The 18,135-nt window shown below is 34.5% G+C and overlaps 1 protein-coding gene across 2 annotated transcripts in view; it reads left to right on the top strand.

Moving 5' to 3' along the window:
• Positions 1–18,135, top strand: part of NUP58 (nucleoporin 58) — a 62,585-nt gene that overhangs the window by 24,507 nt on the left and 19,943 nt on the right. For both annotated transcript variants that reach the window (XM_058277048.2, XM_004453086.4), the window contains exons 10-14: positions 2,514–2,593; positions 7,298–7,416; positions 7,809–7,891; positions 12,343–12,544; positions 17,863–17,961. In XM_058277048.2, the coding sequence (XP_058133031.1) occupies positions 2,514–2,593; positions 7,298–7,416; positions 7,809–7,891; positions 12,343–12,544; positions 17,863–17,961 (583 nt within the window). The remainder of the gene's footprint in view (positions 1–2,513; positions 2,594–7,297; positions 7,417–7,808; positions 7,892–12,342; positions 12,545–17,862; positions 17,962–18,135) is intronic.

The following is an 18,135-nucleotide window of genomic DNA, read 5'->3' as shown; positions in this document are numbered from 1 at the left end:
TTTACTTGTGTTTTATATATTACAGTTATAAAATAGACTTGAGCCAATCATGGCAGTCTAGATTTCTTTCCCTAAAGTTAGCCTGATCTGTTAAAGAATTTTCTGTGATATGCCTCTTTAACATAGACTTATTAAGGTGCTTTGCTTTTCATAAATGAAGTGATAATATTTTAAGTAAATTTTTAAAGATGCTTATGTGTTCAGGCAACTATTAGAGAATCTGTGTCATCTAGTTATAAAAATATTGTTACTAAAATAGCTTTTCTAAACTAAGATGTTGTTTAAAGGTAATTCAAAGTTTTGCTGTCTGCTCTCAGATTTCCTGGTCTCTTACAGATTCTTTGGTTTAAGTGTAAATAAAATATTTCTTTTTATGTTTCTTCCCCACTTATTCTTCCTTTTTATACCATTATATTATGTATTTTCTAAGAGGAAAAAGGTTTTAGTTATGTTTTTAGACTGCAGAATGTATGTAAACTACATGAAACTAAAATTTCATATGTAATTTAAATGAAATTATATAAATTATGTTAGTTTATAGGAGACAAGCTCTAGAAAAGAGAAGTGATTGCTATTTATGATAGGATCTACTATAATTTTAAAACTAGATGATACCATAAATATTTGTGGGACAAGTATGTACCAAACTTGTCAATTGTTTTACAAAGGTGAAAAGATAACTCCAAAGATACTAAACGTCTAGAGGGGTAAATGAAATAAAAGATTGGGTAGAGTACAGAGGTAACAAAGGAAGAAGATAGAGCTTAAAGAAAGTTTCCTTAAGAAAACTCATCAGAGCTGAGTTTAGATAATTTTATACCAAAGAAATTTGATATTATAGGACTCTTATCCAGTATACCGGATCTAGAGCTCTACCTACAGTATGATGAATTACTGGTTTAAGAAGAAAAAGTGTTCTGAATTTCTCAGTAGAATAGTTATCAATCTTATTTAACTCCTAAATTTTTTCTTCAAAGAACGCTTTTTGGGGAAATATAAGCAAATATAAAAATACCCTAGGAAGCAGATATTACTCAGTGGTTGAGTGCCTGCTTCCCATGTATGAGGTCCTTTCAAAATCCAGTACCTACTAAAAAAAACAAAAACAGCAACAAAAACCCTGTTCCATGGTGAGGAGCGGTAATATGGTTGCAGAGTCCAGGGCCTCGTGGGAAAAAACTCAATGTTTTATACCTCATTTTTTGATAGGTTGGTTAAAATTTACGTAAGCAAGATGGTTCAAGTCCTCTTTTTTGGGGTGGGAATGGGAAGCCAATGGACATCCCAATTTCAATGTAATGCATTAAGCTATATTGCTAAGTTTAGCTCTTGGTTTATTTAGTGAGCATGTTTTATGGGTCTTTCGTGTGCCAGACACTTTAATGCATTTGGGATCAAAAGGCTTACAGTATATTGGGTAGAGGGACTTAAGCCAGTCAGCTAATGTGTTCTAGGTACAAGATGTGGTATGGCCCAAAGGACTCAAGTGGGCCCTTTTTGATCTTTCCAGGTAGGATACTTTTGTATCAAGTCTTGAGACATATGTAGGTTGATAGGAAGGAAGGAGAATGTAGGGGAGGGCATTCCAGGAAACGGAACTATATGAGCAAAGTGAGGCACGGAGGCATGAAATAGGCATGTTTGTGTGCAGCAGTTAGTGATATGGGAATACTTGGGTGAGTCTGGTGAGTCTGGGCATGGCATGCTTAAAAAGGAAGGCTGGGATCCAATGGGGTAGGATGGGAGACTGAGCTGAAAAATGAAAAGGAAGGGGAAAGAACAGGTATAGACTTTTAAAACCTTTTTTCTAATAAGAGAAACTTAAATATAGGTTGAAAAAGCAGTGAAATGATAGGTGTGTAGAATGTGAGAAGGTAAAACAGAATGTTAGTCTTGAAAAACCTTTGACTAGAAGATAGAAATGGTATTGAACAGTAATGTGAGAAGGATTATGTATGTAAGCTTTAAAAGAAGTAGGCTACTTAGATTCATTTCTCAGTTCTTCCTGCTCTTTGGCATTGGGCATGTTAATTCATGTCACTGGAACTCACTTTCTTTCATCTCTATACGTGGAAACAATAGTACCTACCTAATAGGTAAAATAAAGCCTTTAGCATAGTGCTTGGTAGAGTAAGCATCTAAATGTTTCCTACTGCCATCATCAGCCTTAACATGATTATCACTACTCTACCCTTTTAAAAATAGTATTTTCTACATCTTCTTATTAAAGAAGATTTTAAAAATGGTAGTATGGTCTTACACTGTGGATGAATTAACTTTATGAGTCCTAGAGAAATCCATAGCAGCTCATTATTATTTTATCATAAAGTTTATTATAAGTGTGATTTGTCATCTCTTAAAAGAGGTTTTAACAATTTGTTGTAAAGCATCTGCATCCATAATAGGTTCTTAAAGCAAGAACCTCCAAGAATGGCATAATTTAAAGTTTCAGGTGAGGCATAGTTGGTATTTTTAGCCTAACTGGCTTTTTTTTAAAACCTCTGTTAAATTAGGAGTTGAAGAATGCTGAAATAGCTTTAAGAACACAGAAAACACCACCTGGACTTCAACATGAAAATACAGCTCCTGCTGAGTAAGTTACTAGGTTTTTTAAACAAATCTTTCTCACTTTAAGAAAGCAATACAATAATAATAATATGACAGATACTGGACATTGTGTGTCCCGTCGTGGCCCACTGGGTGGACTGGGGAAGAGTGTGGACTACAATGTGGACCACTGTCCATGTGGTGCAGCAGTGTTCCACATGTATTCACCAGGTGCGGTGGATGTGCCACAATGATGGAAGAGGTTGTTGATGTGGGAGGGAATGGTGGGGGGGTCTATGGGGACCTCATATATATTTTTTAAAAGATTTATTTATTTATTTATTACCCCTCCCCCTCCCCCCAGCCCCAGTTGTCTGTTCTCTGTGTGTTTGCTGCATGTTCTTCTTTTGTCCGCTTCTGTTGTCAGCGGTACAGGAATCTGTGTTTCTTTTTGTTGCGTCATCTTGCTGCGTCAGCTCTCCGTGTGTGCAGTGCCATTCCTGGGCAGGCTGCACTTTTTTTCGCGCTGGGCGGCTCTCATTAAGGGGCACGCTCCTTGCGCATGGGGCTCCCCTATGCGGGAACACCCCTGCGTGGCATAGCACTCCTTGCGGCACATCAGCACTGCGCATGGGCCAGCTGCACATGGGTCAAGGAGGCCCGGGGTTTGAACCGCGGACCTCCCATGTAGTAGACGGACACCCTAACCACTGGGCCAAGTCTGCTTCCCCGCATATTTTTTTAATGTAACATTTAAAAGAAAATAAAGAATAAAAAAAAAATATGTAAATAAGAGGTTTTAGTTGTTTACTGTGTTAAATAATCTGGGTTAAATAAGTACTTTGCATAGGTTTTTTTAACTTCTCATAACAACCCTGAGGGTAGTTTATCCCTATTTTACTGAAGATCGGACCTTTTAACCACTCACATGCCGTTATACTTCATTTAAATGCTGCTCTCCTTCACTAAACTTTGCAGGTAGTAGAAGCTGGTAAAAATACCAGTTAGGATTTAAAAATAATTTTGCTATAGTCCCATCCTTAAAAAGGATATACTGAATGTAGTTTAACACTTTCACTTGTTTACATAGCTTTTATTTATTTATATAGGAAATACATCTTCAGGAAGAAAAATTAGTAAACATTGATAACTAAAAGCAAAAGAAGAAACCCCACATGAAACCCTTATCACTCAACACCTCTAGTTTCCGTCTAGTTTCCATATATGTGATATCTTCTCTCTCACATCTTTCCATGTCTGTAGAGATAATAATAGCTAATATATATCAAGTGCTTACTGTATACCAAGCAGTGTGCTTAACACTTTACATATTTTAGGTCATATTTTTCACAAAACCTCTAGCTGTTATCCACCAGGCCTGGAAGTGAAAGAGATGAAATAATGAGCTTGTGTGTGGGAGACAGCAGTCTGTCTAACTCTTGGTCCCTTGTTATTTTTCTTTTAACATTTTATTATGGTATAATTTCAGACTTAAAAAGAAAAGTTTCATAGGTAGAACAAAGCATTCCCTTATACCTTTTATCCAGATTCTCTGTGTTAACATTTTTACCAGTTTTGTTTTGTTCCTCTCTCTGTCTATACATTTTTCCCTGAGTAGTTTTATTTGCACATGTGATGCCCCTTTATACTTTAGTACTTTAGTGTGTGTGTCTTAAAAATAAGGATATTTTCTTACATAACCACAGTACAGTTATCAAAATCAGGAAATTAACAATGACAGTGACACTCCTGTCACCTAATGTACAGTCCTTGCTCAGATTAGCTTGGAATGTGGTACATGGTAGGAGCTTTTATTTTTTAAACAAAGAAAACATTAAACTAAGACAATAATGAAGACCTTAATCCAGCAGTATGATTCCACATTTATGGTTTTAAGGTTAAAATTTAGCTTGAGGTTCTTTTTTTTAAAAGCTATATCATTTTTCTAAATCTCCCAGGATTTATGTCCTATAATTTCTAATGTTGTAACGGCCTGTTGATGGCCCATAAGCATGCTGCGATAAACATATAATAATGTCCCCCTAGGTGGACTTCCTGTAGTGTATCCCTCTATTTTGTTCTTTACACTGCCATCAGAGCTCATTTTGAAATGGGGTTGAATTGTATCATTTTCCACTTCAGAAAGCTTCATAGTTTCCCATTTGCTAAAGAATAATGTCCATACTTTACATGTTATTCCCTTTTTATCTTTCTAGCATACTCGGTGGTAAAGTTTATCAGAATAGTAGCAGCAATTACATGGCTTTTTCTCTAGTATACTATTGTGTTCTCAGTTTATAAATTTTATTGCTGTTAAAACTGTAAGTACATGGTAGTAAAATCTATTTGGCACTTGCATTTTTAAACTAATTTTAATATATATTTTTTATTAGAAAAGTTGTGAGTTTAGAAAATAATCATGTACAATGTGTAGAATTCCCATACATCACCATTCCAACACTTTACATTGTGGACCATTTGTTACAGGTTATAAAGGAACATCATCAGACTATTACCACTGACTATGGCCTGTAGCATACATTTGGTTTATTTTTCCCATACCCCCCTATTATTAACAGCATGTATAAGTATTGAAAATTTGTTATAGTTACTGAGAGAAAACTCTCATGTTTGTACTGTTAACCACAGTCCACCTTTCACCACATGATTCACTGTGTTGTACGGTCCCCGCGCCTTATACAGTTCATTGGAAGTGTACACGCAGTGGCTCTCACTTTCATCATAGAGTTGTAGTCATTGCCTTAGTAAATTGTTGAATGTTTTCCTTAGTCCAAAAGAAAAATACCATACGCCTGTTATTGGCCCTTGGCGTTGATATAGTACCTTTTGACATTGAATTATGAATATCACAATATTGCTGTTAACTGTAGTCCGTAAGTTACGTTAATTGTATTTTCCTGTGCATTACCATATTCTTACCACCTTGTGATAGTGACATACATTTGTTCTAGTTTATAAAACATTCTTGTATTTGTACTGTTAACCACAATCCTTATCCACCTCTGGCCTCACTAAATTATTCAGTCCCTAGATTATTCTCTCTTTCAGTTGACATTTACATCCCTAGACTACCCTGATCAGCCGCAATCTCTTTTATAAACCATTTGTGTTAGTTATACTCACTGTATACTCATCAACTCTGTTTCCACACTTTTACAGTAAAGCTTTTTAAAAATTCTACATACATTAACATCAGTACCTCATCTCAGCCCTCATCCTATCTCCTTAGTAACCTATGCTGTAGATTTTAATTCCACGTGTTTGTTCATGTGTGTGCTCTTCGTTTTTAGTTCAGATTAGTGAGGCCATACAATATTTGTCCTTTTGTGTCTGGCTTATTTCACTCATCATAATGTCCTCAAGGTTTATCCATATTATCATTTGTGTCCCAATTTCATTTCTTCTTATAGCAGAATAGTATTCCATCATATGTATATACCACATTTTGTTTGTCCATTTATTGGTTGATGGACATTGGTTTTTTTCCATCTTTTGGTTATTGTGAATAAGGCCGCTATGAACTTCAATGTGCAAATGTCTGTTCGTGTCACTGTTTTCAGTTCTTCTGGGTATATTCCTAGTAGAGGGATTGCCGCATCATATGGTAGTTCTGTATTTAGCTTCCTGAGAAACCACCAAACTGTCTTCCACAGAGGTTCCACCATTTTACATTTCCACCAACAGTGAAGGAGTTTTAACTTCTTCTTTTGAACTCATTTTAGACTTACAGAAAACTTGTAAAACAGTAGTGCAAAGATTTCCTTGTATCCTTTTCCTTGCTCCCCCTAATGTAACATATTACCTAACTATGGTATAATTATCAAGAGCGGAAAATTAACATAGATACAATATTACTAACTGAACTACAGACCTTATTTGAATTTTACCAGTTTTTCCTCTAATGTCTTTTTCTGTTCCAAGATCCTGTTCAGGAATTACATTGCATCTAGTTGTTATTTCTTAGTCTCTTCCAGTCTGTAACTTCAGTCTTTCCTGTCTTTCCTGACCTTGATATTTTGAAGAGTATTAAGTTATTTTGTAGAATATCCCTTACTTTAGGTTTGTCACTTGTAATTTTAGTAAGGATATGCATCTATTTTTTTTTCCCAAAGATTTATTTATTTATTTATTTCTCTCCCTCCTCCCCAGTTGTCTGTTCTCTGTGTCTATTTGCTGCGTGTTCTTCTTTGTCCACTTCTGTTGTCAGCGGTATGGGAATCTGTGTTTCTTTTTGTTGCATCATCTTGTTGTGTCAGCTCTCCGTGTGTGTGGTGCCATTCCTGGGCAGGCTGCACTTTCTTTCACGCTGGGCGGTTCTCCTTACGGGGCGCACTCCTTGCGCTTGGGGCTCCCCTACGCGGGGGACACCCCTGTGTGGCACGGCACTCCTTGCGCGCATCAACGCTGCGCGTGGGCCAGCTGCACACGGGTCAAGGAGGCCTGGGGTTTGAACCGCGGACCTCCCATGTGGTAGACGGATGCCCTAACCACTGGGCCAAGTCCGCTTCCCTAGGATATGCATCTGTTTTTGATACCTTGATAACTTGTGATATGTGGGTTTTTGTTGTATTAATAGTAATAGCATCTGTGCCATTTAAAGATACATTATGCCACCAAACTAATTCAGGGGCCTTGCTCAAATGAAGCATTTATTTATTTGGCATTTAAGAATCAAGAAAATAATGTTTTAAAAAATCTGATTCGATTTTTTTAAAATGTTTTTATATAGCTACTTCAGAATCTTGGTTCAGCAGTTTGAGGTACAGCTTCAGCAGTACAGACAGCAAATTGAAGAACTAGAAAACCATCTTGCCACTCAAGCAAATAATTCACATATAACTCCTCAAGGTAACATGCTTTTTGTGGTAATTTTTTAGTAGCACTTTTGTTTTTAGTAGAAGCATGGTTACGCTAGGCCTATAGAAGGTATTCTAGAAAACTACAGGTAATCTGAAGCTTCTATGCAAAAATTTCCTTAAAGATCCTTGATTAGATCTTTGTTTCCAGTAAAAACAAAAAGATTTTTTATAAATTGTGACCTTGTTAACAAGGGAGGAAATCTTAGTGCCCACCCCCACATTACTGATATAGACATCGTTTCTCTCCGTGGAAATGTTAATGATATATTTTTTTTCCCTACACATGCACAGTATCGAAAAATGGACCATAAATAATAGAAAAATAAAGTTGCATTTTATATATGTATTTTTTTCTTGTGATAATATAATTTTCTTTTATAGATTTGTCAATGGCTATGCAGAAAATTTATCAAACATTTGTAGCTTTAGCTGCACAACTTCAGTCTATCCATGAAAATGTAAAGGTAAGTCCTCATTGACATTTCATCTATCTGGACATCTTTTTATCTTCTTTCATTTGGGGTAGAAAAGTATCTGTGCTTATTACAGAAATAGCTAAAATTACATATAAATGAAAATACTAAAACTAGTATAATCCATAATCATACACAGACACAATCATTATCTGTGCTTTTAAAAAAATGTCCAATCTGTTTTTTTGTTACTTTTTCCAGCAGTATGTTGTAAATACCTTCTGTGCAGTACACGTTTCTTCATTTCTTCAAGTTTCTTCATTTCTTCAATGTCATTTTTAGTGGTTACTTAATATTTCATTGTACGCACCGTGTCAGTCTGTTTAACCCACCCTCTATTGTTGAACATTTAGGTTTTCATCCATTTACCACCATGAATAGCATCCTTTTTAGTACCAGATTTATCTTGTACTGCCTTAATTTTATGCATGTTTTGGCTAATACATAAAAAACTTGCTTCTGCTATGTACAGCAGGGGAAACAGATTGAGAGGTGAAGAATTTTCTTATTTGTTTGTTGAGTTTATTATGATTGAATAATGAAAATGCTCTAATACTGATTAAAGTGGTGAATGCACAACTATGTGATTATACCAGATACTATTGATTGTACACTTTGGATGAATTGTATGCTTTATTAATAGTTATCAATAGAATTGATTTGTTAAAAAAAATCCTACATTAGATAATGGTTTCTCAAATAATAGAGTCCAAGAACTTTTGATCTTTCATTACTGTAAAATAAAATATAACTTAATTTTTTCTGGGCAATAATGGTTTTAACCTTGTGTACTAATTTGACTGCTTGTGGGGGCCGATCCTTAAATGAGACACAAATTAAGGAAAAATTGCTAATGCTGCCACTGTATATCTAATGAGTACTGTGTAATAAACCATAACCTCTTTGACCAAAAAAAAAAAAACAACAAAAAATTTGCTTTATCCATTTTCCCTTATAAATACATGGAAATGCTTGTGTTCATTAAATTTTGTAAATAAAATAGTTTGTCACTGAATATTTTGTCCCTCATGTAATAATCAATGTCAGTTCTTTTTTAAAAGTTACATAAGTAAAACTTTTTCCAATTAATCAAGCTAAGGTAATTATTTTTATTTTTATTTTTAAAGATACTTAAATTATACAAATGTCACATAAAAAACATAGGGGATTCCCATATGCCCCACTCCCCACACCTCCCACTTTTTCCAAAATTAACAATGTCCCATTAGAAAGGTACATTCATTGCAATTGATGAACACATTTTGGAGCATTGCCACTAAATGTGGATTAAAGTTTACATTGTAGTTTACACTCTCTCCCACTCAATTCTTTAGGTTATGGCAAGATACACATGGCCTGTATCTGTCACTGCAGTGTCATTCAGGACAATTCCAAGTTCCAAAAATGCCCCCATATTACACCTGTTTTTCCCTTTCCCTGACCTCACCTCCAGTGGCCCCTGCCTCCACATCATTGATATAATTTCTTCCATTGCTAGAATCACAATAAGTCTACAGTAGAATATCAGTAAGTCTACTTAGTCCATAGTTCATTCCTCTATCCCAAGGATTCTCTTCCTTGCAGTTGTAGACTCTCTCAGTTCCTTGGTATGGTAATTGTTCATCATCACTTCCACGTTAGTTGTGCTGGGTGAGTCCAATGAACTGGAGAGCAGCTGTTGCAACTCTGCTGAGGCTCAGAGCCCAGCTGACCCAGAGGTTCAAGTCTCTTGGACGTACACCTACCAACTCTAGTACTACCTATAGGTTCAAATAGAAGGACAGTAGAGCCATATGTAGGGAAACCATGACTGAGTCCAGCTCTCTCAGTCTGGGGAACATAAATTCCAAAGTAGGGCCCACTGGCAAGGCACCAAACTCCTGAGCTATCTGCCCTGCTTATAGTGTCTGGATCTCTCCAGAGCCCTCAGGAACCCCATTATTTGGGGGTAGTCTCTAATTTGGCTGTTAATGAGATCCTGCTGAGATGCGTGTAAGTGTAACTTCTGGAATGACCTCCTGACTCACTTTGAAGTCTTTTAGCCATATAAACTAAATTGTCTTTACCTTTTCCCCCTTTTGGTTAAAGTCTTTTTCCTAAATTCTTTCTTGAAGCTAATATGAGCAAAATAACTTTAAATTTCAAAGCACAGTAACCTGAGACTAAATAGATTATTAACTGTGCAAAGCAGAATTCAATTGAGTACCAAACTTTCACTTTTATTTTAATAGAATTTTTGTAAAAGTTAAGTTACATTTTTTTTTTATTTTTTATTTTTTTAGCTTTGTGAGCCTTTATTACACAATTATAACAGACCCTTAGCACAGGAAGACCTTATTAAAGTTTCATGAAATGCTTTAATAAGGTAAATCTTTTAGGTTGCTTTTACGAGGCTTTCAGACATTACGTTTGAGAAAGTTACTGGTTATCAAGATTTGTGTACATGATTAAAGTTACATTTATATTACACCATTTTTTAAATTGATAGTACACTTTTAGACATTCTGTTTTAATAGATTAAACTCTAAACCAAATCTTGAAAATAACTTCAGTTTAAAGGAGGAATTTTTATAAGATTTTTTGGAAAATGTTATTTTCAGTCTAGAATAAATACTAATTTTTAAGGTATTAAAGAAGATTCTTAACGCTTCAAAGTCTGTGTTGTACAATTTTTATGAAAGTTTTCAAATATACACAATAGTAGGCACTATTAAATGGATGCTGGTTACCCACCACCCATCTTGAGCTGTTATCCAGATCCTGCTGACCTTTTTCAGTTCTTCACCGGGAGATGCTCTTTTCCCTGGAGTATTTTAGAGCAAATTCTAGACTTGTAATTTGTAAATATGCCTGCTTTTTCAATGGCATTTTCCCCTCTGTGGTTCTATTTTTGTTTGAAAACAATACCCTTTTTTTGGTACCATGACCATAAAGCAATGAGACTGAGACCGAGATTCACAAAGAACAGCTTCAGTTCATGTTGTTACTTACCATAAGATTACTCTTTTTTTATATATTCCCTACACCAAAGAATGTTCCAGGATCAGATATGGTATATTATTATTTATTTTCAGCTGAGTCTAGTGAGCAAACTAAGTAAGTTCTGGACTTGTTCATTTCTTACAGAAACTTCAAGAGGTGTTTTTTCTTACTATTTTTTTATTAGATAAATTGAAATAGACCTTTCAGCTACTTTACCCAACCTGACCTCTGGGAAATTAACTTGCTTGTAAATTTTAGCAGTTAGTTCGTAAATCATGGCTGATGTAAGTTTTTAGAAATTGTCTTGCATTTTTTACTTGTCTAAGGCAGGTCTTTATATCCCAGTGTCTGAAGCAGAGCTAAAGTTTATGAGGTACTCATGTCAAACATTGAATGTATTTTTTCTTTATTATATGCCCATCTTCTGACTCCTTGCTTTTCCCCCAGTTTTTATAGAGGTAGCAAAGTTTGAAACAGGTACATCAAATACTGACATCCTCAGAATAGGAGGATAATAGCTTTTAAATACAATAAATAACATTAAGATTACCTGTCATAACCAAAGATCCTAATATTTATTAATTTCTACTAAGAGCAGGTAAGAAATATAAAAATTCTTCCTCTTCAAAAAGTGGTATAAAGTGAGAAGTGGATGTGGCTCAAGCAATTGAGCTCCTGCCTACCACATGGGAGGTTCTGGATTCAGTTCCCAGTGCCTCCTGGAGAAGATGAGCAAGACAGTGAGCTGGCACTGTGGGCAGGCATGGTGAGCTGGTGCACCACGATGATGCAACAAGGAGACACAAAGAGAAAAAACAATGAGAGCACAACAAAGCAGGGAGCTGAGGTGCCTCAAGCGATTGAGTGCCTCTCCCACACCTCCTAGTGCCTTCTAAAGAGAAGACGAGCAGAGAGAGCACACAGCAAATGGACACAGAGAACAGACAGAGTGCAAACAATGGGGGGGCAGATTATAAATAAAATCTTGCCTATCTAAACTAGGTTAAACCTTTAATGAAAGTATTTAATAATTCTAAGCTTTCTGAGTCTAAACGTTATCAAAAGGTTGGACTTTTGGGGAAAATTTTTTCATAAATACTGAAATGTTTAAAATGCAAATTTAAATGTTATTCTGCTTATCTGAAAACTTAGCTGAGTTAACTTAGCTAACTCATTTTATACAGGGCCTCACAAAGCTAGAATAATTGTCAGCAGTATATTGTAAAGATGTGTGACAAAAATAGGGGAGAAAGTGTTCAAAGGAATGATTAAACTCTCAGACGCATCACTTCCCACTCCAGCGTGCATTCCCAGCATTGACTTACAGGTTAGGTGGACTGCATAATATTGGCATTGCCTACGATCTATTTTTGGTAGCTTATTTCATGTTATATTCATTCATATATTACTTAAGTCAACATGGATTTGATTAGCCTTTTTTTTTTTTTTCATTTCTTTAGGTGCTCAAAGAACAGTACCTTGGCTACAGGAAAATGTTCTTGGGAGATGCTGTAGATGTTTTTGAAGCCAGGCGAGCAGAAGCCAAGAAGTGGCAGAATGCTCCGAGAGTTACTACCGGACCCACTCCTTTCAGCAACATGCCAAATGCAGCAGCCGTTGCCATGGCTGCAACACTTACACAGCAGCAACAGCCTGCTACAGGTCTGAATGCATTCAAGTTATAGCTTCTTATGCTAAAATGCAGAACATTTATGTGCATTTTCATAAGTCTTCCTTTTGTGTTAGTACTGAAGAAATTTCTATAAATAGCTGTTCCAATACAATCCAAAAATTATGATGGATACAATTATAATTATATACCTAATAGAAAATGCAGGGTAGTCTTAGCAATAATTATACATCAACTAGATATTGAATATTGTTAACTAATGATATTTGTTGTATTGCTATAAATGCCCTTTAGAACATGGTGTTTCACAACTGAATTACATTTAAGGTTAACAGATTTTAAAACTGTGATTGTATCATTTATTGTTTCAAAGTCAGAGGTAATCCAGCCATACATTACAATTTTTGTGTATGATCCAGATAAATGGTGCATTCTCATTTTCCTCATACATACTAATTATAAAATACCTACATGCAGGATAAAGTACAATTTTATTGACTGAAAGTGCATTGAAGATCAATAGGTTTGTTTGTATGTGTGTTGACTGTAAATAGTATAGGCCCTCTAACTCAAATTTGGAAAAAAAGGCCTGGTGAAATTATCAGTAGCCTTTTCAAAGTGAACAGAACAGTAGCACAATCAGGGAAAAGATATGTTTTGAGATGCTCTAGATTATACATCATGTATGAACTGGGAAGTTGAGCAAATGGAAGTAATTGATGAGATGTTGGAAGGCAGATTATTTTAGTACTTGGTTTAATTCTTTTAACCAGAGAAACAATTTTCTGGTCTAATTCTATAATGTTTAATTTGGTTATCATTTCTCTCTCTCATTCCTGCATCCTCTTTTGTCTGGTTTGAATTTTGACATAGGTTCATACAGTCTTTTTGGATATTGGTATTTTATTCTTTATTTATTAAGTTTTTAGGTAATGCTTACTAGTTATATGGCTTGTGTCTTTCTGCCATGTTGACTAAGAGAACCATATACATAGTCCAGGAGTAAATTATAGCATAAGAAAGTAAAAAGCATGTATGTAGGCTGATTTAGGCTGCCTCTACTAGGAAAGCTTCTTGGATTTTCACTAGTGGCAGTTTTTCACATTTGGAGATGACAGAACTATTGCTGTCAGTAAAAGATTGATAATGGATTTATGCCAAATTTTCCATATTCCATGGGCTGGGTCCATATGAATAGCAGCTCTCTTGCTGGCTGGAGTATAAGATTGGGTTCTCAAGTTACAGAGATTCCTAAAGGAATCAATCACATAATTTCAACATCAGGTCTCATGATTTTTAAACCAGCAATCCAACTGCACAGTTTACTTTTCAGAGCCAATATTAACCACTTAAAATAGGTCAGGTAATGGTGGATTTGTTAAGTGTTCTGTAAGCATAGGGGATTTCCATTCTAGAAAGTAAAGCTTAAGGAAAGTTGATTATTTGAAATGTTACACTGTAGGTGAATTATCCTGTGGTTTACAACTAAAATTGAAGCAAAACCTCTTGTCAAAGGGGATTTTTAAAAATGTTCTTGTGTAGATAGTCTTATCTTCAGAGATTCGTAGGTTTTCCCTCAGACTTTGTGGGCTTATGGATGTATGAAGACAGATGTTCATTCAGTAAATTTGAGTGCCTGCTATGTGTTAGGCTCGAGGATTCAAAGAGGTAAAATTTGGCTTCTATGGTACTAGAGGCTGTTAGTTTAATTTAAAGTAGTAATCTTGGGGAACCTTTTATTCATACTCTTCAATTTTTATGTGTAGTTTTCTCCAGGCCTGGGGGAAATTGAGTGCTTCCAGTATTCCCTTCAGTTTTGAAGCCCAAATAAAGGGGTTTCTAATCAGGAGGCAGGAGTTAAAATTTCTCAACCAAACCATCTTAGTGTTTTCATTTTGAATTGTATGGATTTTTAGAACAGAGAAATTAAATAATTGATAACAGTTTTACACTATGTCTTATCTTTCCCCTTTTGTTTTTCTAAGAGTCACCTAGTTTCCATAATCTATTCCTTTATTTCTCTCTCAGTCAAATATTAGTCATTTTAGGTATGGGACCACTATTGTGAGATTTACAAACACTGTTACATACATAATCTTTAGGAGTTACACCCCATTTAGAAATGCTCCTATTTATTGCATTGTGCTGCCCTGTAACTTTTGTGATATCTTTAAGTGCCAATAACAGATTTTAAAGACCATATTGATGAAGCTGAATAGAGCCTGTGCACTGTTTTTATTTGCATATTGAATCTTGATTTAATGTCAGTATGGGCACAAAGAAGATGGCATCTTAGACTGCTGCCTTCTGAATGAAGATGGTGTATGTGTAGTCTTTCTTGGACATGGAGGAAAGGAGTTAAATGACTTCTGGAGCCTTTGTTAATGCTTTAAAAATTTTTTTAACTCTTTTTGTTGTTAGTGCTTTTTAAATTCAAATAAATATATACTAGTGCTTAGGCATGTATGATTTACACTTGGTGGTTCTGAAGGCAGAAGAGAATTCCTAAAAACGAACAAACAAACAAAAAAACCAGCAGGCTATTTATGTATTAAATAAGCCTCAATACATGGCTCAATTACCTGATGGTAGATCCTGAGTACACTTGTTCACAAGTGCTTCCTAAGTCTCTTAAAAAACTGAAGACATTAGACTTTTCAGTATAATTTTAATAGATTTTTTTTTAACCTAATGTACTAGGATTGAGTTTTGCTGTTGCGTTTTGACTACTTTAAAAGTTCTTAATGTTTACATAATAAGACTTTTCTCATGTGACTTAGCTGCTGTATTTAAGGAGAGTGGAGACATTTTGTTAGGAATTCCAACTTTTTAGCTTTTAGCGTAGGTTTGGAAATTTAAGGTGTAGTGTTAAATAGGAAACTTTAAGTGTTTAACCTTAGTTTCTTGTGGTTTTGTGATTTCGTTGTATTTAAGAACCAAAGGAACATTCCCCATTAACTCAGTAAAAGTAAAACTTTTTAAACTGGGGAAAAGGCATTTTTTGTTTTTTTAAGAAAAATTATTTTAAAATACAACTTAGGAATAACCATACTAATTATATGAGGCATTTTGAGTGGTTATGAAAAATTACAAAGCATTTTTAGCACTTTAATCCTTTCCCTGTGGTTGCAGTTTTACTTTTAAGAAAGTAGAATTTATTCTGGAATACATGAATTGCAGTGCTAAACCTGATTTTGTTTGTGTGACTACATTATACAGTAACTTATATGTTACTTATTCAACATAAAAATTTCAATCTGAGCTATCATTGGGATATGTTACTACTAACTTGGTTTTATTTATGGAACTAAGAGTCTCTCATTGATTGAGATTTTGAAGCAGACTTCTTGAATTGTTTACTTAGTTTTTGCCTGAAGGATTTAGATTCTACTTTCTTGTAGTGAAACTAATTTATATGGTGACCAGAATGTAATATATACTAATACTTTGGCATGGGAGATATTTATCATGAGCTTTTACTATTTAAAAAATATTATACATTTGCCTACTAATTTTATAAATGATGTGGCCTTCAAAATTTGTGTGAAGGTACAGAACTCAAAATATCATGTCCTATTTGTGCAATGGAAAGTCTTGTCATCATTAGGTATGAATTCTTGTTTATCTATATCCTGAATATTGATGATTAGGGAAACTATGTTCTATTGCTCTTAAAAACAGACTCACCCACAACAGAAAGCCTGTTATTTGAGTAACTATGGTGACCTGGAGGGCCGAGGGCTGTGGTGTACATTATTCTTTAGGGTCTTCCACCAGCAGTGCCTCCTGTTAACATGTGACATTTAAGTCTCTGATGTTAAAGAAACTGGACATGTGTTTTCTACATACTATTTTTGTTAGAAATAAGAAAGTAATATGCTTAGTTTCTTTTTCCTACAGTAACATTTTACAAAAGAGCTGCTAGGCAGATATTTTATTCTCAAACTTGTTTCAAACTGGATGTAAAAATCCTTTTTTAATTTATTTTTTTAGTAGTAGTATAAGAACTCTGGCTGCTATTAGTTGTTATTTTTTATTTTCTGGGTAGAAGAAACTATTTGAAAAGTCCAGATTCTGTCCCGTTGTGGCAAAATGTAGTTCCTTAGGTTTTTTTGTTTGTTTTGTTTTTTAATGCTTTATAATTTTACACTACCTTTTGAATATACAAACCTCATTCTTCATTGGGCAACTTGAAGGCTTTGATTTCTTTGAAAAGTTTAAATTTTAATCTGTATATTACTTTGGCAGTCCCCTCAATGTTGAAGTGCACTGATGATCACTGTGCTTGAAAATGATAAGACTGAAGATTGTACTTTGAAATTTATTGAATAATTTTCATAAATTATTTATCAACTGAGAGATTTTTAGATTTTTGTATTCTTAGTTTAAAAAAAAAGTTAAAAAAGAGGCTAGTAAGTTTGATGCTATTCTCACCAAACAAACTCAGCCAAAATCTTTAAAGTAATGAATGGGGAAAAGGATAACTGTTCTGCATCTGAGTAAATTTTCCAAAATGTTGGAAAGAAATTTCTGAATTGAAATCTTGAATGTATTGAATCTGTCAAGGTACACATTGGTGCCTTTGTAAATGTTCGTTTATCGATCTTCTTTAATCAAGTGATAAGTGGTGTAATGTAGCAGAGCTTAACAATAGAACTCAATCATCACTTTTTGTGAACAAATTTCAATTGTCATGTTACTGTGTAATTGATTTGCTTTAAAATGAACAATAAATTTAATAAAATAAAACATTGTCTTGTTTTTTATCTACTTATTGTATATATCATTTATATTCATATGAGAAATCATGCCTAGTTTTTTGGGTATTTACTCTTATGAAGTAACATGATAGTTTTGCCATGTTAGTGTCAGTCTTTGATCAAATGAGACTTGACCCTAACGATAAGGAGCTTGTTTTTTAAAAAGGAAAAACTTTTACTGATTACACCAACTCGTTTATCAGAAAACAAGCAGGGAGAGTTAAAACAATTCTAGAAGTAAATCTAAAAGAACTATAATTTATAATACATTAAAGATTTCAAATTATTTGGTAGTTTAAATTCACATTCATCTTTCAGTGTGGTAAGCCTATTTTAATTATCTATTGCTGAACAAGTTAAATTTGGGTTTTTTGGATAGGTTAATCAGTTAGGATAGATAAGTTAGTCTGGCAAAACAGTCTGAAAAGTTTCCGTTTTAACAAAGTGTAATTTGTTAATCACTGTTAATTTTTAAAATAATTTCATAATTTTAAACATTATTTCAAAATAATTTAATCTTGAAAGAGTAAGGAAAATTTGTTTTTTCCCCTACCCCATTTTTTCTTTTTTTATTTTTATTTTTATACCAGGGCCACAGCCATCTCTGGGAGTTAGTTTTGGAACGCCATTCAGCTCAGTTATTGGCACTGGCATGCAGTCAAGTGGCTTAGGTTCTTCAAACCTTGGAGGTACACTTTAACTTTTCTAATATTTTATTGGACTAATTATACATTTGAATTGATACCAGCCTGTAACAACAAAATCTTTTAAGAGGATCTCCTGCTATTTTGGAAGTTAAGGTTCCATCTGGCAATAATGATTCTCCAAACTTAATCAATGCCTTCTAGTATTAGAATTAGAGC

This window comes from Dasypus novemcinctus, chromosome 15 (genome assembly GCF_030445035.2).
Source record: "Dasypus novemcinctus isolate mDasNov1 chromosome 15, mDasNov1.1.hap2, whole genome shotgun sequence".
NCBI classification, from domain to species: Eukaryota; Metazoa; Chordata; class Mammalia; order Cingulata; family Dasypodidae; genus Dasypus; species Dasypus novemcinctus.
Note: the sequence above shows the minus strand (reverse complement) of the source record. Positions and strands in the feature narration are given on the sequence as shown.